Here is a 24,831-nt window from a genome sequence, read left to right as displayed (position 1 = left end):
GTTTTGCAAATCGGTCAAGGGCTCCGCATCATAGTTGACAGTCCTAAAGACTGACCAAGAATTAACCTTCATCAATGCCAGATTCTTAATTGATGAATAAAACCTAAAAATTGAAGAGAAATTTGCTATTGTGGTGACTCACGTCAAAGCTTGAAAGAAAAGTTGGGCAGATGAAATTGCTCCCCATTTTCCGGAGGGAAATTGAAGGGGTTGGACTTGGCCCGATAATCCCATATTGTGCAGGTGTATATAGAGACTGTGAAGCAACCAAAACATCGACAAGAAAAGCCGACATTTTTCCAATTGTTGTGTGGTTTTCACTGCTATTTCGAGCCCAATGTGAGCTAGATTTTACTGTGTTGGCGGGGATAACATATCCCCAGCATATGCAGTGAAGAACATTCATGGGTAATATGTATGTGCTGAAGTTCTGACTTTTCTCCACTATTGATGTTTCCCCCTTATGTCATCTATCAAGTTTTCTCATGCAGTAAAATAACTTTAATGATGAAGCCCACATCCTCAAATTGATTCGTAAACTTTGTAACTTTGTTTCATGATTAGTCAAGTTGAAAGACAGCAATTATATGACCGTTGTAGAAATAACGCTTTCTGCAATATACAAAATAAAAATGAAGACAAATGCCAAAAAAAGTAATTTAATCAGGATTTTATTTGTAGCAGTATACAAACAAACCCAGAGTGTTAATTTCAAGAGTCATGAATGTAGGTGTCTTAAAAATATGTCAAAAAAATGGGTGACTTTTCTCCGCCCTTGGAGGAGTGCAATAACAGGATCTAGCTGCCCTAGTCGTCATCCATGGAACCTTAATTAGTCTGGATTATGGGCAGGTTCATGAACCTATTAAACTGGACCACATGCACATGACCTAGCGGGGTAATGATTTTGATATAAACTTGTTAGACCCCTGTTACATCTGAAAGTTTCCTACCCGAGACCCGACCGAGTCCACTTGCAACCTTGACTGGATTATTGGTGGATTAGCTTCGCGAACGGACCGAGTCCGAAATGTGGTCTGTTTACATCACAGTGTTCATTCCCTCCCCTATCACCCTATCTGTACTGTTTCGAGCGGCATCCGATTGCTGACACCTTTAAAAGGCGCTCTCGATCTATCTCCGAATAATTCGCGCGCGCTAATTGAAGTTACCCGAGATTCTGAAAGAATGCTGATGATCCAAGCAGTCGTTGAAGATATGATCGACTTGAAAAGGATACGTTTAAAATGCTTCTTTTCACTCAAATCAAAGACTTTATCAATCACAATTCACATGTCGCATGCCGCAAAAACATTCGAAGAACGACGGGGCTGGGGAGGGGATAGCGCGCGCTATGACGTAATTTGACAGCTGGCGAACGGACCGAGATAGGTTCGAAAGCTTGTGTGCGTTTACATCTACGAATCGGTGGACCGGGGCCGGCCCGATACCTACCCGAGACTTCCTCTGGATGTGGTCTCGGGTAGGTTCGCTAAAAGGTGGCCCGAGGTAGGTTTGGGATGTTTACATCTGATTTCTTTCCGACCCGAGGTAGGCCCCGGGCCGGCCCGAGGTAGGGAATCTCTCAGATGTAACAGGGGTCTTAGACTACTTGTTTGAGATCTACATGGCTCTCGCAGGGGAGTTAAAAGGGTAATAGTTTTGATATAACCTTCATAGGATTTTATTTTATATTTTATGAGAGAGCTACAAGGGTAATAGTTTGATAGAAACTTGTTAGTTAGACCATCTGCATGGCCTAGTGAGAAAGCAAGAAGGGTTATAGGTCTGATATAACCTAGTTAGACTAATGTTAGGTGCCTGAATATAATTTGGATAGACTTTTGGGGCTGTTGGGGATATTTGTGATGGCTGAAATCTGTAGGTTAGCAATATGAATAATAGTATTGAAACACTTTTACATTTTGCAATTTGAAAGGGTGAGGGCGAATAGGTTTTCTAGTCTTTCTAAGTTTGAAGGAAGGGGTGACAGGTCTAGTAGTAACTGCTTTGTCATGCCATGGACCTCGGTTATGCTAAGGCTTTGATAAATTATACTGCAATTAATTGATTGAATGAGGGTTCAATAGGTTGGTTATAGTAAGTGAGCTTGCTGCCAGGTGCCCACTGCATGCATGTTAGTGAAAAAATGCTTTATCATGCCTCTTTGTAGTTCACCTGCTTGGTTTGCTTTTACCCGGGGGAAGGGGGGGGGGGCAGTCAAATATATTGCTGTACACATGCGTGATAAAAAAAAGACATGTTTAAAGTGGTGTTTTTTTTTCAGTCTCAGACGTGTGCACTCGTTAAGGTATCAAAAATAAAGATTAAAAAAGAAAGACTGGACATCAGTGGTCCATCACGGGGTCAAATATATTTAGGGTATGTTTTTTTCCAAAGCTTTTTTTTAAAGACTAGCCAAATGTGTTTAGGGTATTTCCCCAAGCTTTTTCCCTGGGGTCTTTTTCTGGCAGTAACTTGTTTAGGGGCCAAAATGTGTAAATAAAACCTACAAAAAACTTGTTTAGGAGGTCATTTTGCACACAGAGAAAAACTTGTTTAGGGGTTGTTTGGAAATAATTTAGCCATGCGTGTGTACATCAATACATTTGGCTGCTCCTCCCCCCCCCCCCCCCCCCCCGGGGGCTTGGAACTTTCAAAACTGCTGTGACCAAACTGCAACTTTTCCATACAGATTTTGTAAGAAGTTATTTTCATCTCCTATAAACTAGGTGGTTTCAGACCGCCTCGAAGTTTGCCAGTTCCAGGTATTCTCTGATCGGGAAATTTACCCCGATCAGAAAATACCAGGTATTTTGGTAATGTGAAAGCAAACTACGCGTAATATCCCCGAAAGAAAATACCCGCTAAATAGCAGGTACTTGGCGAAATTACGAGAACTTTCGTGGGGATTTTTCCAAGGTCGCAGGTATTTTGGCGATGTGAAAGCAAATTACGGGAACTTATATCCCAGCGTGTCGTTGGGTGCGGCGGCGTGGGTGGCTGCTGGGCTAGTGATTTTGAATCTCCCGCCTTGCCTGCTTGTCAGACCACACTGCGCATGCTCGTAACTTCGGGAACTTATCCCGAAGGATGTGTTTCGGGGCGGTGTGAATGCAGGAATAATTAACGAGTATTTTTTAGCCTTAAAAAGTTCTCGTAATTTAACGGGGATTCTTGTGATCGAGGCAGTTTGAAACCATCTACTGTAACTTCAATGTCATGTCGTGCCACACCTAGACATATTCTTACTTCCTAGTTAATACCCCATATTTCCCTATCTTTCCCTCTTCAGAAATTACAAGTAAAGTACATTTCAACAAGGGAATATTCATATCAAAGACAAGCGCTCCCATCCTTGTCGAAGAAAGTGGAAAGTTGTTTGTACTTTAAATCAAACCACACAGAGTGGAAATAAAATGTACCTGACTTGAATTAACAGTAAATGGAGGAAATCACTCATTACATTTTCACAAAATCCCAGGTTTTAAACAGTGGAGGCAGCATAGCAGTATTAATGTATGCTGTAAAGTACTTAGCATTAATGTGAGGTTTATGAACACATGAATGTGAAACTGACGCTGCTCTATCCGGATAGTGACAGGTTTTCTGTTAAAAAGTAGATTGAAACCTCACACAATTGGTGGAGGCAGTCTGTTGTAGGTGCTGCACAAGAGCATAAAAAGTGCAATTGTGGTTAAAGAGCTACAGAAGTAACAGAACCAAGGAAGAAGAATGACTTCTCCAATCAAAGCATATCTCTGCACTTTCATTCACAGGAAATATTTCAAGGATTAATTCCCTTTCCATTATTTGGATGTGGTTATGTATGCATGCTTTGAACATCTATTTACTCCCCCAGCAAATGCTTGATTGCAAAGATAATGTTAAGTTATTTGACTATTGAAATCTGTGGGCAAATAATGCCACTATAGATCATGTAACTGTAGATTATGTAATAAGTAATTTTTTACTTCATTATCTTTAAAGGTTAATTGCCTGTCATATCATCAATCAAGCCATGCATATAAGTGTTTATGTGACTGATTTTTTTTGTCCTTAAAGATAAATTCCAGTATTGGTAACGATCTCAAAATGACTTTTTACAGAATCTAATATAATGACCACCCAAGTGTCTGTTTGTATGAATGAAAAATATGTGCCAAAGGATTCTGGAAGAAATTGTGTAATTGCTGAGAAATAAGCAAAAAAACGCAGATTCGGTCACTTCCGTCGAGTCTTTATTCCAGCAACAATACACTGTCCCACGTGTGTTTATCTGTGTTGGTGATCTTCAGTGAGAACATTTTTCAGCGCAGATTTCAAGATTTCACAAAGTTCAGTTTATGTAACTGTACCAGATCTAGATCCTCGATGATTTAAGCCTGGTTTTACAGACTTTCTCATGAAATAAGTGTTTACTGCAATTACTAGAATTTCTCTTTAACACAACCTTGATGTCCTCATTTATGATCCTTTAGGCCATCTACTCTGATAACTGCAACTATTTAGATTGATTTTATTGAGAATGTGCAGTCTTAATTTCCTGCAAGTTGTCTCAAAATGTCTGCACATCCATTGCTTTTCCTTCCTAGCTTGGGGTCAGAGAGGAGGCAAGTGATCATTTATCTGAAAAAAAGTGGAAATGGACTGAGTTCATCTCGTTATTTCAGTTTCAACTCTGCGTATCACTTGTTGTTTTGTTTGAAATTCACTTTCACTGCTCTTGTTGTTGTTTTTACTTTTATTCCACATGTAATGTACGTCTACTCTACGACTATGTGAAACCTGCTCTGCAGTGTTTGGAAAATTTACCCTGATCTACCCCAATGTGAAAATACCAGGCATCAGTGTGAAAGCGAAATACTGAAGTCATAATATTTCTGAAAGAAAATCCTCACAAAAAAATAGGAACTCTTCAGAATTATGAGAAGATTTGCAGTTTTTTCCCCCAAGGTAGCTGGCATTCTTGCAGTGGTGAAATAACTTTCCCATCCTAGCAAGTATACTGGGCACAGATGTTATAGTATAGGGAAAGTGGGTCATTGGCTTGCCCTTAAAGTTTCCCTGAAAGGGAACAGGTTTGGGTGGGAAACTAATGAGGAAAATGATTATCAGCATTTTTGGGGCATGAACAAATTCTTGTGAATTTGAGGGATCGAGTTGGTCCGAAAGCACCTAGTGAGATTTTTTCGAGCGTCCTTAATGGCTAGGCTGTTATTAAGCAGACCTTATTCTTGATGAGATGTAATACTACATGACATTGATTGTAACTGCTTAGCCTCAACATGCAGACCCTAGATTAAAGAATAAATCAGAAATGTGATTGAATATTACACTATGGATTAAGCCTAAATTGGTATGTTTGTAGAAGATATTTTGGAAATGGGGCTTATGATTTTGTCGGAAATCGGGTGGTGTAGTCTCAAACTTAAAGACTCTGTTGTGGACAACATCTCACAATAGGTCAGCACGATGAAACTACCAAAGCCCGGACTTCATTCTGCTTTAAAACTTCGCAACATCATGTGACCTCATGATCACCTGATATTAATTGAGCTGAAATTTGTGAGGAAGTGCCTATGAAAACACAGGCTGCTTGGTCACACCGCTACGGCGCAAATTAAAAACCGCTTATCAGCCGACTGACAGATGGTGTATAGTCTTGGTTGACCAGTCTGTTACATTTGTGGTGATGATTCTGGGAAATTTTGTATGAGTTGTTAGACTTCTCTCCCCAGGTGTTATGATGGAAAATGGAAGTTAAGGGAAAGGGACTGAGAAAGATAGGGAGGGGGACAGATAGTCTGCTGTGCAAACCCTTCGCTCGAGTTAAGGGTCTGCTCATGCCTGATGTACTAAAGGCCCTCTCGCTGTAACAGCAAGTTTTGTACGTGCTAGTCTTTGCGCGGAGGCACATTTGCTGATCAAAGTTTCAGTCAGGGTCTGTGTTTGCAGACTAGGGGACAGAGACAGGCAGACTGATAGTGATAGACAGAAAGACGAGAGAAAGACAGAGAGAGAGAGATAGTTGGGCAGGGGTAAAGAAAGACGTAGGCCTATGTATTTGCTTGTAACAGCTATAAGTAGATTTGATCAAAGTTTCATCTCACTGTCCTACTTTGATGAGAAACATGAATTTTGTCTTCTGAAGCTTGCAAATAATTTATCAAATCAATTCTTTTATTTAAAATTGACTTGAGATAATTGGCATGCATAAATATACTTCATATTACACAAAACACCTTGCAACAAAGTCTAGTTTGGTACCCTCACAGAACAACAAAGCCCTAGGGTCAAGCCTTTCACCTCCAATTGCCAGGCCACAAGAAGGTGGCCCAAAATAGCGAGATCCGTTTGATACAGTCAAGTACTGTGCGTCATTCTCCGCTGTCAAGTGTATTGAAAAACAAATATCATCCTGTTGAAAAGTAGAATGGGGATAAGTGAAGGAGATAATTGTTGATTTCCCCTTTTTGGAATGAGTGTTTGATGTTTTTTTTGTGGGGGGGGGGGGTTCTTGGACATAACTGTGTCTGGCCAATCTGGTTGACAACTCAATTGTGATTTCCAATTGATGTTTGAGATTGATTGCAAATGAATATTTTCCATCTTTCCCCTTAGTAATCCCATTATCTCTTCTAGATTGTCCAGAAGTAAAACATAATTACGTATTTAGATTGAATCCTTATTATTAAATGTTGCCAATTCACTCCTCTTTCTTTTCTGCAGATGGGTAAGGGAGTTTTTGAATGAGGAAAACCTTGGTTTAGATGTCCTAGTTGAGTATCTTCAATGGCTGAATAAAACTATGACGTAAGTAATCTCCCTTTCACAAACGCTTATCATTTTTGTTGGTGCCCAAACTAATATTTCTTTGATAACTGATTTCATGTAAGAAAGATTTCAGGGGATTTTTTATAATTGGTATAATGGCAAAGACAGTGCAATAAGCTAGGCCCACTTTTTAGAAAAAAGTACAGTTTTTTTTTTGGGGGGGGACTATATTCATGCAGTTCATCACCAGTATGTTCCATTTGTCTTGCATCTTCGCACAGAAGTGAATGTGTAACCTTAGACAGATGAGAAAAGCAAATGAAACGTTCAGTGTTATATGGCCATCGTATTCGTTATTTTTCCTTTTATCTTCTGGAACAGCATTTATCAGGTCCATGCACTGATTGCCATTTTGCAAAGCTAATTCATCTTTATTGCAGCTTGGAGATTCAATCTTGATCCATGTAATACGATCATGACACAAACAGGCCTATCCAGCCAATAAAACCGTATGTGTCTTTGCATTCATTACAAAGATTAGGAAGAGTTACCCGATCTTGTTCTCGCTAATCATCTAAATGCCAAACTGGTTCTCGATTTCCTTTCCCCCCAGGCACGAGGAACATCTAGAGACGCTACCGCCAAAGCAGAGGAGCTCGTTGAGCGTGCGAGGGTCGCGGCACGGGAAGAAGTTCTCCATGCAGTCCCATCTAGCCATTACCAGAGACGACGTCCATGTTTGTATTATGTGCTGCAGAGCAATTATGAATTTCCAGGTAAGTTTTCCTGACAGAACAAATGACTCTCCCTCCCTCTAAAGAGTCAACATTCAAAGTCGATCTACCCCCTGGGCTTTTCACTAGGGTTTGTGTCGGTGATCTCATTGATAGATTCAATCTCGGCCAATCAGATACAAGTATTACAGTAGCTTGTAACAGTTTCAAATGAAGATGACTTCATGAAACACTCTCCGAGATTAGAAGTACCCCAATGAAAGACACATGAATGTCACTTCAAGAACTATCCCTAAATAAAAGCACATCTCTCAACTATTGAATACCTCCAAATGTATATGAAAGCCATCATGCTGTAATGATTGCATTCTTTTCAATGTGTTTGAACACTATATACTTCAAGAATTTCCTGTTTGAAAAAAGAAAACCTGTTTAATAAAAAAAAGTGTTGAAGTTTGATTAGGAAAATGTTGCATTGAAAAAGATCGGCCAAAAGAAAGATGTTAATCATTTTTAAGAGCTTAATTTGGCTTTGAGAAAGTCAAAACTGAAGTTGAAATGAAAAAAAAATACCTGGGGGAACTACCCTGTACTTAAATTCATTTTATGAGAGAGTATGTGTTGAAATCAGCATATATTTTATTGAATATTTTTGTTATATTTTCTCGAATTATCATTCAATTTTTGCACAGATGGTGCGATGACAAATTATTTCTTACAAGGAGACAAAAACACATGCAAAACTCCTGTTTTCCTTGGTGGATTTGACAATATTTGCATATCGTTATCCCAGAGAACCACACATGCACTTTGTTTATTTCATAAACTGTGCAAAATATGAGATATGCATCCATATAATCCAATTATTATCTATGCCATGTCGGTGCTTTGCCAAGTCTTCACCCTCGCTAAAAATGAGCTTTCCCGACTTTCAAAATGGTGCTTGTAGTATCGTTACAGTAAAAAGAATAATAGTGAAAAAAATGACAGATGGTTTTGTATTTTCCAGCTTGCGGGTGGGAGAAAAATGGAAGAAAAATTCCATTATTTCATTATAAAGTAATTTGTGTAAAGAGGATTAGGTCACCTCAAAAGGAAAAACATGTAATGATTTAATTGGCTGAGTGGTATAATGCCTGCTCTAAAACCTGGTAAAATTCGGAATAATAATTGCAGACGGAGACAGTCGTGGTGTTATGTATGCAACATACTTGGCTGATATATTAAGCCGATTATCAGAATCTCAAACAACTTGCGGTGGGGACTTGTAAAATATAGAAGTTATTTCATACAGATAATTTTTTTTATTTTATTTTCATTTATGGGGCTGGCCATTTCTTACATGGCTTGATATAATTTTGTCAAATGAATAAAATCTGAGATTGATGAACTGTTTTGAATGAAGAATTTAGCTTTGTCAATGTTATTTACATTGTGTATTCTATTGATGGTCACCTTCCAGGCATAACACTGGAAATTTCATCAAACTTGGAAGTAAAATAAGAAAGTTTTGTCTTATCTAACAAAAGAGTTGTTTGTATATATTCGCCAACTTGAATTAAATGTGTTTTTTTTTTCTTCCTTATTTTCAGTATGGTTTCAACCTGGTTATCAATCACAAAGAATGTATTAATGCAATAGCCCTTAGTCTAAATCATAAATCACCCAGGTAAGTAAATACAAACAGAATAAGATATATTGATATTAAAATAGATGATATTAAGTCTTATTGAATACTTCAGAGTATCAATGTACTTCTAAATGATGTATATTACATCAAATGAAATATTCAAGTGCATAAATTTAAATTTGCTGCACTCAAAATAAAAACAAAATCCAATGTATGTGGTCGATAACTTTATTATCTACTCAAAAGAATCTTAAATGTATGGAAACCAGCAATACCATGATTTTTTTTAATCCAGATTCTGAAATATTTGCCCAAACATACAATACAGGCCAGAGAACGAGGTTAAGATATTGTCGGGCAAATTGGTATTAAATATAGTAAACAAAGATCATCATTGTATGGCTTGACGTGTGCCAGATCTTGTGTATATTGAACTGAATTCCACCTGTTCTATTACTCCGTTAACCTCTTATAAACTCCTCCATTAAACTCTTAATTCTTAGTTTTTTGGGGGTCGTTTTTGAATGAGAGAATTCTTTCACCACTCCTCATGCATGCAATGTGGGATAGTAAGGAAGAGAATTAGGGTTCAGAGCAGAAAAATATCACAGAATTCTGTCTACTCACCTAACAGGGCAAAGATGGTGATAAAATCAAATTAGGTAATAGACAGCAAAAACAGGTGACAAGGGAAAAGGAGAGCGAAGATCTTATTTTGCTCCTGCCCTCAGAGTTGAGAAAGGCATCTAATCGTTTTGAAGTTGGGTTATTTTTAGAAGCATGGGAAGGTGTTGCACCTACATGTATGTGGTGTATTAAAGGCTTTGGTGGGAACAACCTAGCAAACTAGACGTACATGTTTTAATATTTATGTGAGTAAAAAAAAATTGGGACACTTCACATATCCTCATTTTGAGGAAAAAAACATGCCATGAACGTATTTTCATTATGTATGGCTGGAAAGAGTATCTTGTCCCAATTGATTTGATACAATATTTATAATCCATTCTCCTAAATGAGTTGGTAAACATATTTGCAATCCCTTTTCAATGAAATTCACTTGAGAATCGATAAATAACTGTAATGTAAATGATTGAAAAGTTGTTTTGAAATGGATATTAATGCAACTGTTGTAGGATCAGGACTAGTGACTAATTTAAACATCATCATCATCGTCACTATTATTTTGCTTATTTTTTTTCTTTCCTTCCTTTCTCTGCTCAGAACCAAAGCCTTAGTGTTAGAGTTGTTAGCAGCTGTATGCCTCGTCAAGGGAGGTCATGAAATCATTCTCAGTGCTTTTGATAACTTCAAATTGGCAAGTATACAATAATCAGAGCACTCTATGTGCAATTGTGCTTGAAAGTTTAGTGAACTCCACAGAAAATTCTTCTTGCCGAGTGTCGAATGTAGACGACAACACCGCAGTGCTTGACGAAGAGAAGCAAATTTTATTGTACGTAATATTTAATCACCTGACTTCACAAATAAATATCTAAAACATGGCAGAAACTCGAACACATTAAATATGTTCATTTTCTGGTGGAGTTCACTTTCGAGCACCACTGTATACCATTGAAAATGTTATAAATACACCAAGAAGGAACATATGATCTGCTGATTGGTGCCACCATGTGCCATATTGGATGCAACAAGGGGACAAAATCAAAGGGAAAGTCCATATGAGCATCAAGTTGGTGTTGATTAAAGCAGAAAATAAAAGAAACATACATACATGTATACATCTGAAGAATTGACAAAATCCCATCAAAGAGTAACAGAGTTAAGAAGATCATGAAAGTGAAACAGGATAGAGCATATGATATATAATGTTACAACTTTTAAACACTGTAGCATTCGAAAACAATTCCCATATCAAGTCATGTTTAGTATCAATGGGATGAAATTTCCCTTTGTTTTTAATAATGTAGGGCAAAGGTTATCCTAAGAACCCTTCTATACCTCTGCTTTGAATGAATAATGTTCCTCCTTCAAAAGAATATTTTCAACTATACTTCAAGTTATTTTTGTAACATCTGTTACCATCGAGGATATTGGTTTTGTTGGAAATTTAAGCAGCTATTCAGAGTAACTATTATTTTGTTGTATTATTATATTTCTTATAGGAATGTTGTGAGGCATATAGGTTCCAGAAGATGTTTGAGTATTTCACGAGATATGAAGAAGCAAGTATAGACTTCATGGTAAGGAAATTTAATTTCTGACATTCTCTCCAAATTTCCCATTTGCATATTGACAAGGATGTGTATAGAACTATCTTGTGAAAAGGAGTGCAACATAAAGCTGCCATAACTTTATTATTTTAAATTGGATCTTGATGAAATTTTAGTGTTGTCCTTGTGTTTTTGACGTCTTATTTAATTTGTTCAAATCAGCTTATTGTTGGGACGGGGAGGGGGCAGTATTGTAATTATAAATGTGTTTGTCTTATTTTACTTTGATCTTGATAAAATGTTCAATGTTGTGCTTGTTTTGTTTTTCCCTTTATTTTTTCAAATCTTGTTTGAGGGAAGGTTATTTTAATTTTTTTTAATATTGAAAATAGTATATCCTGTGAGCTGGTATATCATTAATTCTTTTTGATCTCATTATCCTTATTTATTTTTTATCCTCTTTTCTAGGTTGCGTGTATGCAGTTCATCAACATTGTTGTTCATTCTGTAGAGAATATGAACTTCAGATCGCACCTCCAGTATGAGTTCTCATGCCTTGGATTAGATGACTATTTAGAGGCAAGTATAGGAGGAAAACCCAGATCATGCAACACAATCTCCTGCAAGGATTTTCTTTTTTGAAAAATTGCAATAGAACTACAATTGGGATGCAGAGACCACTAACAAAAAGTATTGGTTTGCTCCAATGAATTTTTTTACAATGATACTTGAGGCATTCAGTAGAAATTACTTGTTTTCCGATCTTTATTTTTCTGATCTTTATTCTTCTGACCTTTATTTTTTATTCTTTAGGGGATTCAGTAGTAAAAACCTTTTATTGGTTAAAGTTGGGTTTTTTTTCATTCCAAATTTGAATATGATCACGGATGATAATATTTAACATGAGATCAATTTTTTATTGAAGACAGTTCTTGATTACAGTAAATGTACTAGGTTCCTGTATGAATACGAATGAATATTTGCATCTGTGATTTGTGATAGTATTTAGTGCATCCATATTTGTTACTATCTGTTGAATTTGATAAAGCATGTGACTGTATGGGTATCATTTGAATGACATGTTTGTTGTTAGAATACTTTTATCGATATGTAATTTAAAGAAAAAACAGGGTTGGTTTCACAAAGCTGATCTTTAATTCATGACTAGTCCTGTATTTGTGTCATGAAATGAAATGCCCCCCCCCCCCTGAATATCAACACAAAAGGGGAATTCAGTCTTGATCATGAAATGTTATGTTGGAAAGGAGAAGAATGAAATAAAACAGAATGGTGAAAGTCTGAAAGAAATTGGACAAGCAATGAGAAAGTTGTAGCTGCTTTAAAATTGAGATCCCTAAGACCATGTAGATTTGAAATTGGCAACTGGGTAGGTAATTATGACAAGGGGCAAGGACAATTTTCCATTAGACCATGTATTATCAGGGATTTGTAGTTTTCACCTAAGCACCCATTCCCTGGAGCAGTAATATTTATGTACATGTAAATATGATACAGGTGGTATGTTGTTGCATTCCCTCATGAAAGAAAAATATAATTTGAAGCATTAAAAACTGTTGAAAAAAAAAACATTTTAGCTATTTTAAATATTGGAATACATGGAAGAGGAGTCCTTGTTTAACATCACTATGAAATCACATTTGCGGCCAATTTAAAGTCTCCATGGGTATAGTGATTACCAATACATGTATCTACAACTTTTCTATAAAAATTCATAACTTTCTTATTATTTTCCAATATTATTCAATCTTTCACCTATCAACTTGTCTGATTTTTCTTTTTCCTCCAAAAACAAATTTTATTAGGTTCGATTCCCCTTTAACCGATGGTTATCAATGTAATACAGAATATAATTTGGAACAGATTTCCAGTCTTGAATAGCTTCTGAATAGCTTTATGAAACAACACCTTGTTTGCATTTAAAAATGATGTACGCTACCTGTTTCGTGTTCCAGAAATTTATTTATTTCTAACTATAATATTATACATTATAAATTGTCTTTCATTCGGTGTTTTAACTTTCGGCCATTTTTTGTTTCTTTTCCCTCATTGATATTTGGCCTGCTTGTGTGATGTGCATTTGGCTCTCTCCTTATATCTCTTGTCTCGATTGCTTGCCTGAAAATGCTCTTTAACTAATGACTTCTGTGCTCTGTCTCTCTAAACGTCCATGGATGGTTTTGCCATCCGTGCTAAATAACCCCGTCGGTCAACGCATGTCTGTTTTTTTTTGTGTGTGTTTCATGTTGAATGCCTCTTCTTTGTATTAAACTTGCATGTGAATGTGAACTGAATGGCTTGCCTTTGTCATGTATATCTCTGCATTTTTCATCCAATATGCAAACCGTATCTGGGAAATGACTTTGAATCTGCTTCTTATTCTCCATGCCCTCCCCCTCCCTCCATGTGTTTCCCCCATCCAACACCTGTTTTATGTGTATCCTTTTCATCAAACGCCAATCCCTCTTTTCCATCGTCTTTTCTTGACGTTCAACCCTTATTGTGGCATCTTTGTCTGTTGTGTAACTGTCATGTTTGATGTTTATTTTTATCTGTTTCCTCCTCGGTCATTCTGGCACCTTTTGTTTGTATGTTCCATTTTTTCACCTGTGACACCCTCACTGCACACCTCCCCCCCCTTTTGCTCCCCACCCTATTTGAAATATTTCCTCATCATTGTATTTAAAATGATCAAATATTTCCTTTGCCATTTGTCACTTCCATGGTCCCTTACACTATTAAATGTGGATATTGCATAAAATTCCATCCTATACTTTGCTCTTTCTGCTCCTCCCTCCATCGTGTGTTCATTCTGCCTGAAACCTCCACTATCTTTGTGTTTCACTCACATGCTTGTCTTGGCTCCGAATTCTGTTATCCTGTCTCTCCTTACGCTACCATTCCATTCTCCTCTCTTTCATTTGTTTCACTCTATCCCTTCATCTAACCACTTTTTGACTTGTCATACATGCTGTTCTTTTCTGATTTCATCCTTCTGACATTAATTCTTCCATCTATTATTCTTTCCATCTCTCTTGCTGCAATGCTTTCCTTAACTTACTGCACTGTCCATCTTATCCTTATTTTTCCCACCTTCTGTTCATTCTTCCTACCTTCCCTCCATCTGCAATGCATTCCTGTACACATTTGTACTACCCCTATCTCTTACTCATCCCTCCATCCTTCCATCCTCTTTTCCTTCCATCTGCACTTTGTAAATGTTTTCCACCTCTTCTCATCCTCCTGCTTTCTCCTCATGTGTTATCTTGTCTACCTACTTCCATCCGCAATTTTGTCCTTCACACATTTGTACATCTATTTATCTTTTCATCTTCCCACCTTCACTTCATCATTCCTACCATCTGTTCATCCCTTTGCACTTTGTAAATGTTTTCCACCTCTTCTCATCCTCCTGCTTTCTCCTCATGTGTTATCTGCAATGTTTTACTTCACTTATTGTTGCTGTGATCCACCCTTTCATTCTTCCTCCCTTTGCTTCACCATTCCTCCCTTCACTCCATCATTCCTACCTTCCCTCCATCCGCACTGCTTTCCTTCACACATTGGCCAAGTACAGCAGAAGCTCAAGACGACGGAGAGTGACCGGCTCCAGGTCCAGATCCAGGCTTACCTTGACAATGTGTTTGATGTTGGTCAACTCATGGAGGACTCCGACACCAAGACCGCTGCATTGGAGAGAGTGGCCAACCTCGAAGAAGCTTTGTATCAGGTGTGTAGTCATTTATTCACTTTCAGTTTAAATCAGATTAATTAATATATCACATGAATTAAACCAAATACATTTTTAGCCTCACATTTACACATTGTATGACATGTAAAAAGCGAGCTTCAATTGGCTTAATGTGAGAAAGTAGGCATTATTCACCTCCCTTTTATGCTACAATTATGGGCTTATGTGAATAATAATAATAATAATAATTAACATTTATATAGCGCTTAATACAACAGTTTCTAAGCTCATTGGAAAGAGAAAAAAAGAAGTAGCAAATACAGTGAGAGAGAACAAGATATGGAATTAAGAGGACTGCTTATTGAGGTAAGATTTGAGGAGTGTTTTGAAAGATTCGACAGTGGATGCATTACGAATGGGGATGGGGAGATGGTTCCAGAGTTTAGGGGCAAGAGCAGAAAAAACACGATCGCCATAACGGGTAAAAGTGCGGGGTCCTAGAGATAGTCGAAGGTGAGCAGTAGAAGAAGATCGGAGACGTTGAGTGATTCAGAACAAAATGCTGCAACAACGAAATTAACCATCAGGTATTAGATCAAGTGGTAGTGCAGGCCAAATTTTTTTTGTCCATGTGGTATTAAAGGTACATCAACTGCTTGTAAACTGAATGAATATTAACTATATTTCATTAATTGTCCATTTTTTCTTATTTTTCAGACGACAGACAGTTTACGGGTCATGGAGGATGCATCGTTAGCTAAGATTGCGGAGCTCCAGATGGGTATTGCTAAAATCAGTAGAGAGTTGGATGTTGTAAAGGTAAATACCATCTTCAAATATATGAACGCTTTTCCTTTTTCATCGCAATATTCTATCTAAAGTATTTTTTAAGTTATTATTATCGTTAGACAGCTTCTTCAGTAGAAGAGCCAAAAAGGCTAGTGCCACCTTACAAAGCAAACCCAAGGATCTTAAACTGTCAGAACAGGGGCAGTATTTCACAAACACAAAAGAAGCAGTGATTTCACTGACATCTGTTATATGCGACCAGATTCCCTTGCATCTTCAGTACCATCTTTATTCTTTGAATTGTCCTTGTTTGTCGTTGGCCATCACTGGAAACATGTATGCCTTTCCTACCTACAGAATGAAAAGCTTGAAGCGGACAAGACGATAAAGGTCTTACAGAGCATCCCGAGAGGTACTGGCAATGGTACAGGTGGTGGTGGTGATGGCAGCGGTACTGGTACCGGCGGTGGCAGTGGTGGTACCGGTGGCGGCGGTGGTACCGGTGGCGGCGGTGGTACCGGCAGCGGTGGTCCTGGTCTTGGTAATGGTACCGGCGGACCCGGCCTTGGTAACGGTAGCATGACGTTAGGACCGGATGATGACTTTCCACCACCTCCTCCTCCTCCACCTCCTCCAGCAGAAACCAATGGATCTGGTGAGTTTACATGGTCTAAACATAGTGCCCTTATAGGAGTGATATTGATCTGGGGGCCCGATTGCATAAAGATTACAAGCATGGTAGCTTTGCCATTACGGTCACAGCCATGGAAACTTTGATTTTGATCAGCTGCTGAGCCATGTTGCTGTGGTAGTTAGCATTTTGCCCAAAATTACCTTAATGACATTGTCATGCAACGGGCCCTTTGGGTCATGGGTCGTGTGGTCCAGTGGTTAGAGCATTGGACTCATAATCGCAAGGTTGTGAGTTCGAATCCCAACTCTGCTATTTTCTCCACTTTGATAAAAAGGCCCGAGAATGATATCTGTCGTCTATAACGTCAGCCACTATGACTGATTAACCTAGACGTAAAATGTTTCATTGGTAATTGGTTATATACCAGCTTGGCGTTTACCAGCAGAATGCTGTCCTGCCGAGTTCCTACGCGAGTTACAACAAACAGAAACTGATAGAAAGTATCTCAGTATCTCATGAGATAAAAATTGATATAGCCAAAAAATAAATGAGTCTTCTTCAGTCTTTCATGTATGCACATGATAGTGACACTTCGATAAGGTTTTATGAAATCAGTCAAATTTTGGAAGGTAGATATGTTGTATATTTCAGGTGGGTGTTTCATAAAGCTCTTCTTAAGATATGAATTACTTTACGCACGACTGGCAATCTTTTCTTGTGTTAAATGATATCCCTGTATAACTGATTTATATATAAGAACATGTTCCAGTCGTGTGTAAACCTGTGCTTAATTTTATTAATAGCGTTATGAAACACCCACCGGGGTGCCGTTTCATAAAGCTGTTCGTAAGTTAAGAGCAACTTTAAGAATGACTGTGAACCTTTCTTACGTGCTCAAATATCGCCAATGAATATACCATTTGCTGTATTAAAAGATCGCCAGTCGTTCTTAAAGTCGCTTTTATCTTACCAACAGCTTTATGAAATACCAACCTGATCTGATAAGAGTGAATGCATACTTATATAGATGTGAATTGCCTGCACTTGTGAAGCAAACTTATCTAGATTGAAATAGATGTAAATTAAAATGTTTTTGCTCTCTCTCTATCTCTCTCCTACCAGCACCTCCCCCTCCTCCTCCCCCACCCCTCCACCAGGTCAAGCTGGTCCTCCTGCTCCCCCTCCACCACCCATGGGTGTACCTCCACCCCTCCCCACCTTCAGGGGCACCAATTCCACCCCCTCCCCCTGGTATGATCGGCGGAGCACCATATGGATGTGAGTAAATACTCTTGAAAATTCATTTGCATCATAATTTTGTTTTTATTATTATAATTTACTGTAATCATTATTAGAATTATTAGTTATATCTCTTATTATTATTGTTATTATTTAATTCATATTTTTATTATAACATATTATTGATCAGATTGCTTTTACATTTATCATTATGATCATAATCATATTGACTGTTTAAAAAAAAAAATTACCTGTAGACTTCTTCTTTACTTGATTATCAAATAAAATCTATTTTGATAAAAAGTACCATATACATTTAAATTATTCCATCGATGGCTTGTAGTCATTATACATACACTTCACAATTTCTAGCCCTTGTTAGTTTGTAGTTTATTGTTTAATTGTGGAATACATGAATTTTAATGTAGATTTAGTTATATTTAACCAGTCGTAACCATGAAACGCATCATCAAGTAAATGTCTGTATCGTTGTCTTTCTGTGTACTTGCAGCTGTAACAATAAAGAAGAAGATCCGAACCAAATATCGTCTTCCAGCACTCAATTGGGTTGCATTTAAACCAAATCAGATTGGAGGAACCGTGTTCAGTGAGCTTGATGATGACAGGGTTATGGGGGTAAGTTGTTATTTTTTTATAGAGATATTGACTTCTCATGAGGACAACGACTAGAAAATACATGTATTCCACCTAAAGTGATTATGAGATTTTAGGCCTATTTTATGAATAGGAGGCCTCTTGTCTCAAGATCATTGAGTGGGTAATGGTTTTATTATTGCCCAGATAAATGAGAAGTCAATATTTGTTTCATATACCAATTATTTTTTGGAGCAGGGCAAAAAGAAAAATTATCCACTTTGCCCAAACCGTACAAGTTGGTATAAAAGTGATACTTTAATATAGTGCTATCTATATAGAAACATTCTCTTCGGAGGCGCACAACAAAAGAAAGAATGAGAGAGTTTGAATGAGTGTCAAAGTGCCAAGAACTAATACTGTTAGAAAAGATAAGACTTCAGTTAAGATATGAAGGTCTCCAGTGATCTCAGGCTACCAATCTTGCTTCATTAACTGATCATTTCCATTGCATTCAACAGGATATTGACTTTGATAACTTTGAGGAAACGTTCAAGACGCAGACGCAAGGCGGTGGTCTGACGGTGACGGACGGTAAGACAAAGGCAACATTGAAGAAAGAAACCACATCTCTCCTCGACTCGAATAGGTTGCAAAACATTTCCATCATCAGGAGAAAGATCGAGCTCACGACGGATCAAATCATCGATGCAATCAAGAAGTAAGTCTAGTAAGGTGTTACAAGAAACTTGCAATTGATCGCAAGTCAATTTCATGTCCAAAATCAGTCGAAAGTCTTACATTTCATTGCAAATTTTCAATTGATTGATGGTTTGCTTCATGCATCAACAAATATAAATCGATTTGCTTCAGTTAGAATTGACCTACTGTACCACTTACAAATTTGCATCTAAGATTTGCATTTAAGATTAAACTAAAAACTTTCCCCCTGGAACTCATTTTATCAATGATGATTTTGTTGTTATTTTGTTTTGCTCCCCCCTTCACCTGTGCGCCTTGGGAATCTCTTACAAGATGGATATGGCGCCTAATAAATTTGCATTTATTATTATTAATAATATCTGAAATTTTTTTGAGGGGGGGGGCTGTTATCCAGATAATGATCTGACCCATTGCAAAATCAATTGTGATGGATCACTAGTTAACTATTTGGTTGAGAACGTAAGTTTTTTCTTGTTTGATTCTCGGAGTTGCATTTAATATCAGATCTCGGTTATGATTTGGCATATAAAGATAATCTAAAAATCCTCAATTTGTCAAAGTTTTGATGTCACTGGTACTATTTTTCCTCTTATTTCGTTCCTTCTTTTCAATTTTGCAGGACGAATCTCGCTGCTCTTCCGATCGATGCAGTAGAACAGCTTCATAGATGTTGTCCCAAGGATGACGAGAAGAAAGCATTCCAGCAGTATGAGAAAGATAAGAAGCCCATCAATGTTCTCACAGATGAGGATAGACTCATGATTCAGGTAAGAGAGATGGTGAAATGGAAAGATGGATGGATAGATGGGTGGATGGATGGATGAATGGTTGGAGGGATGGATGGGTGGGTGGATGGATGGGTGGGTGGATGGATGGATGGGTGGATGGATGGATGGATGGGTGGGTGGGTAGGTGGATGGATGGATGGGTGGATGGATTGGTGGGTGGGCGGATGGATGGATGGATGAATGGATGGAGGGATGGGTGGGTAGGTGGATGGATGGATGGATGGATGTGGGTGGGTGGGTGGGTGGATGGATGGATGGATGGATGGATGGATGGATGGGTGGGTGGGTGGATGGATGGTTGGGTGGATGGATGGGTGGGTGGGTGGATGGATGGATGGATGGGTGGGTGGATGGATGGGTGGATGGATGGATGGATGGATGGGTGGGTGGATGGATGGATGGGTGGATGGGTGGGTGGGTGGATGGATGGATGGTTGGATGGAGGGAGGGATGGGTAGGTGGATTGATGGATGGGTAGAGGGAATGAGTGAGGTAGGGACAGATAGATGGATAGATGAAAGGATGGATTAGGATGTATGGGCGGACATTGAAAACAAAGTCCGATAGAAATTATTAGTTTAGAAATAACCCACAAAGCTTATGATATGGGTACATATGTCCTCTTGTTGAGTATGGTTGAGATACCACATGAAAAAAATGAAAATGCTTCAATTTGTAATTATATTGATTAAATTTGCACTACAATTTTATCTATGCTCTCAACAATTTTGCACTTGATTTGTTTGTCGATGCAAATCACCACCCAGTTCAAACAGCATCACATTCTATGGTAGATATCATGTTTTAATACAATCACAAAACTTGTCTGACACATACATTTCATCCTCTTCCAATATTTGGTTTTTTTTTTTGCAGCTGTGTAAGGTTGATAGGCTTAGTCAACGTCTTGGTTGTATGATCTTCATGGGTAACTTCACAGATACCATACTTTCTTTCACACCGGTGAGTACATTACAAGTTCAAATTCAGGATATAACAACGTCACTTCCCCCCGTTCATCTTTGGTAATCATTGCCCAAACCAAATGTTGGGCTAAGCAGGCATGCACACTGTATATCCATATGCTGCTGCTCTATCTATTTTCTAGACAGAATCTTAGAAGTACATGTAGAAGCTGGATATGATATTTCTAACTTATTATGTCATGTAATGATCAAACAGAAGAACAATTCCTAAAAAAGGCATTTTCTTCTTTGTAACTCATACATGTATGCAATTATTATAGAGGATGTGTTTTTAAAGAGGTTTCGTTTTACTTGGTATCAACTGATTTATTTTAGAAATTATATCGATTCCCCTCTTTTTTCATTTAGCAACTGAATGCAATTACGTCAGCATCGTTATCCATCAAGAACTCGAGCAGGATCAAGAAGTTATTAGAGGTAAATATTCTTCTTTTGTTTTTTACTTTTTGTGTTGATGGTGAAGATGATGATGATGGGTGACCATTGATTTGTAATAACGATGTTGATTGTTGAAATTATGGGGATGACAAGAATGGAATAGTGGTGATAATTTTGATGATGATGATAATGATAATGGTGATGATGATGGTGATGATAGTGATCATGATGGTGATGGTGATGAAGGAGACGACAACGATGATTGTGATGATGACGATGACAATTAGGATGATGATGATGGCGATGATGGTGATGATGATGATGACAAACATGGCGATGACGATGATGACGATGATATTAAAAGATAATGGTAATAGAAGATTTGTTTTCTTTGTCGATTTGAATTGTGATATTGTATTGACAGATATTGCCAGCCCATAATATCATATTATTTTTTTTATAAATCCAGGTTATTCTAGCTTTCGGTAACTACTTGAACAGCTCAAAGAGAGGAGCGGCCTATGGTTTCAAACTCCAAACACTAGATACGGTAAGCTTTTCAGTCATGATTGAGTATATTCTCTGTTTTTTGCTGTGTTGTCAAGAGTTCACATGACTGCAATAAGAAGAAGAAAGAACATATTACCTATTGTTTATTCATTTCCATTTCGCATTTCCAAAAGAAAGCAAAATTTAACATGGCAAAGTCAAATGCAGAGCTGCCAAGTAGTACAGATTTTCAGTATTTAGTACTGAAAAATAAGAAGAATACTGATGGTTTCATGCAAAATACTGATTTCTAAAGTTTCCATTTTATGTGTGGTCTTATGGTTTTACATTGAAAATACTGATGTCATCATCAAAATACTGATTTTCAGCTTTAAAAATACTGAAATTTTCTTTTTCAGGTTGGCAGCTCTGCAAATGTATGACAGAGATAAAGCAGATACAAAATATACTTCTGAAAAATCAGAAAATTAATTGAATATATATAGACTCATGCATTAGTTATGAACAGTTTATGAAACAATTTTTCTTCAATTCTCTCTTTTGTACTTTGGACTTATTTTCAAACATTGTTATATTTACATCAATTCTTACAGATCCTTGACACAAAATCAGCTGACCGTAAAATCACCCTGCTTCACTACATCGTGCAGACCATCCATCAGAAATTCCCTGATGTTGCTAGTTTCCATGACGATCTCCAGTACATTGAGAAGGCAGCAGCAGGTAAGAATGATAGGGCCATGCTTCACAGAATCTTATGAATCATAAGTCACGATCACTGTTATACATGTAGGCTCCTTAAATCATGCCATTTGATTCACCTAGAGTAGAGTTTGTAATAATGACAGAATTTGATATTTTGGGGGTGAAAGTTACTCCAGTAACTGAATCAGTAGTCACTATTATTTAATGTGTTCTTAATTTTTATAATGCACAATCAGTGCACAGCTCTGAAACAATTGCGTTTAGTTGGCTGGGACCCAAATTTGTCATAAAAAACTACATGTTTTTTCCATTTGCCTACATTGATGATTCTTAATAACATTTTGTATGGTTATTATGTAGCATTTCACATTAAAACGTCTTCAAAGCCCTATATCATAAAGGTAAACAATTGATAACAGGGCTGACCTTTTCTATAGATAGCATTGATTATTGTGTATGATCAATATAAAAAATCACACCCACCATCGAACACACATAATGATGTTATGGGGCTCAGAAGGTCCATGTATATTTAAGGTGTACCATCTTTTCTCAAGGGATAATATTGTGTACTCTTTTTGACCCTCCTAATTTTTTTTTCTTGTTTTCCAATTTATTGTGTAGTCTCACTGGAGAATCTGATAGCTGACATCACGAGTCTGAGCCATGGTATCACGCTGTGTAAGAGAGAGTATGCCCAGCAGAGCGATAATACCATCCTCAGAGATTTCTTGCTGAACAATGAGGAGAAAGTCCGGAAACTGGAGATGGATCTCAAGAATGCAAAGGTTTGTGTTTAAGATAGTGATGAGGAGGAGGAGGAGGAGGAAAGGGAATTAGAGGATGGTGTCGTGATGATGATGGTGATGATGGTGATGATGGTGATGGTGATGATGGTGATGACGATGATGATGATGATGATGGTGATGATGATGATGATGATGATGGTAATGATGATGATGATGATGGTAATGATGATGATGATGGTGATGATGATGCTGCTGATGGTGATGATGATGATGGTGGTGGTGGTGGTAAAAAATGATGGTGATGATGATGGTGATGATTATGATGATCATGGTGGTGATGATGATGATGGTGGTGGTGCTGGTACTAAAAAAAGATGATGATGATGAATCCAATGTTCATATTCAATTTATTGTCAAAGTCATAATGATGATTACAATAATAACAATAATCAGAACCCTTATTGCTCCTCATAATGATATCCCAAATCTCAAATAACCAGCTCTAATACTGTATATCTCTAATCTTTTGTTTCAGGATGCATTCAATGAAGTCGTTGGTTATTTTGGGGAGAATCCCAAGACGTTACCCCCTAGTGCCTTCTTTGCCCTCTTCCATCGGTTCTCAGCTGCATTCAAGGTTTGTCCTCATCCTTTAATATGTTCGTTGCTTTGTCATCTCACCACTTGAAGGGGAGGTTCATCCTGATTTCTATGGGAACTATGTCCTTATCCAATCAAACGGAAGTATTTCAGTGCATAGACCTTTCTTTGGAAATTGACCATTAATTAAAATAATATAATATTGGTTACTTCTTACATTGCGCTCATGTATTGGATATGACATTCGTGGGTGGGGGGTGTTTCATCAAAATTTGTGATCTAAAATTAAGCTGTCAGATCTGACAACATTCCTTGATTTTGATTGGCTGAGAAGCACATAGAATGAGCACTTCTCAGCCATTCAAAATCTCGGAGGCGCGATAGCTCAGTCGATAGAGCGGCGCTTTGGATTCTGTTGACCCGGGTTTGATTCCCACTGGGTGCGCCAGTGCCCTTTGGTAAGGCATTAATCCTCATTACCAGGTCCCTCGGAGAGGACCTCAAGCTGCTGGTCCTCTGGTTGCTTGCCTACAGGCATTCATGCTTTTTCTTAGCAATCAGGTAAAAAGTCTACAATGTCTGATGAGTTTGTTCACAAAATGCTCCACAGTCGTTACCCTTGCTTTAACGTGGCTGCTGACAAGGCACTTTGGTATTTTAAGTACATTCCTGCTACTTGGTACTCTTTAATTACACCTCGGTCATATAACTCTTGAAAGAATCAAGCCTCTGACTACGGTATACGGTTTGAACATACCCAGTAGTGGATCTTCACCCGGAGGAGACAAAGCATTGGGGCACTGTATTGTTTGTGAACAATGCTGTGCCCCTCCAATGCTTTGTCTCTTCAGGGTCACGATCCGCCACTGAACATTCCACTTAGACCATATTATTCCCAACAATTATCATCATGTATTCCTATCTCATTCCTTCTTTTCCGTTCCACAGAAAGCAGAGGTCGAGAATGAACAAAGGAAAAAACTCCAGGTATGTTTAGTCTCTCTCTTTGTCTCTTCTCATTTTACAAGGTTTTTTTGTTCTTTTTGAATGTGTCTACTTTAGGCTTTATTATCAGTACCATATTTTTTTTATCCTATAGCATGAGATGACAA

The 24,831-nt window shown here is 37.8% G+C and overlaps 1 protein-coding gene across 1 annotated transcript in view; it reads left to right on the top strand.

The window, feature by feature from the left end:
• The window catches only part of LOC121426696 (formin-like protein 3), a 62,106-nt gene that overhangs the window by 23,639 nt on the left and 13,636 nt on the right, over window positions 1-24,831 (top strand). The window contains exons 5-24 of the mRNA XM_041623069.1: window positions 6,733-6,816; window positions 7,391-7,553; window positions 9,104-9,180; window positions 10,366-10,459; window positions 11,268-11,345; window positions 11,784-11,894; window positions 14,911-15,063; window positions 15,742-15,843; window positions 16,171-16,546; window positions 17,570-17,725; window positions 18,198-18,322; window positions 18,802-19,001; window positions 19,623-19,770; window positions 20,668-20,754; window positions 21,126-21,194; window positions 21,625-21,705; window positions 22,259-22,388; window positions 22,995-23,158; window positions 23,655-23,756; window positions 24,668-24,706. Coding sequence (XP_041479003.1) covers window positions 6,733-6,816; window positions 7,391-7,553; window positions 9,104-9,180; window positions 10,366-10,459; window positions 11,268-11,345; window positions 11,784-11,894; window positions 14,911-15,063; window positions 15,742-15,843; window positions 16,171-16,546; window positions 17,570-17,725; window positions 18,198-18,322; window positions 18,802-19,001; window positions 19,623-19,770; window positions 20,668-20,754; window positions 21,126-21,194; window positions 21,625-21,705; window positions 22,259-22,388; window positions 22,995-23,158; window positions 23,655-23,756; window positions 24,668-24,706 — 2,539 coding nt within the window. The remainder of the gene's footprint in view (window positions 1-6,732; window positions 6,817-7,390; window positions 7,554-9,103; window positions 9,181-10,365; window positions 10,460-11,267; window positions 11,346-11,783; window positions 11,895-14,910; window positions 15,064-15,741; window positions 15,844-16,170; window positions 16,547-17,569; window positions 17,726-18,197; window positions 18,323-18,801; window positions 19,002-19,622; window positions 19,771-20,667; window positions 20,755-21,125; window positions 21,195-21,624; window positions 21,706-22,258; window positions 22,389-22,994; window positions 23,159-23,654; window positions 23,757-24,667; window positions 24,707-24,831) is intronic.

The sequence above is a fragment of the Lytechinus variegatus genome, chromosome 13, assembly GCF_018143015.1.
Source record: "Lytechinus variegatus isolate NC3 chromosome 13, Lvar_3.0, whole genome shotgun sequence".
Lineage (NCBI taxonomy): Eukaryota > Metazoa > Echinodermata > Echinoidea > Temnopleuroida > Toxopneustidae > Lytechinus > Lytechinus variegatus.
This window is presented reverse-complemented; position numbering and strand designations above follow the sequence as displayed.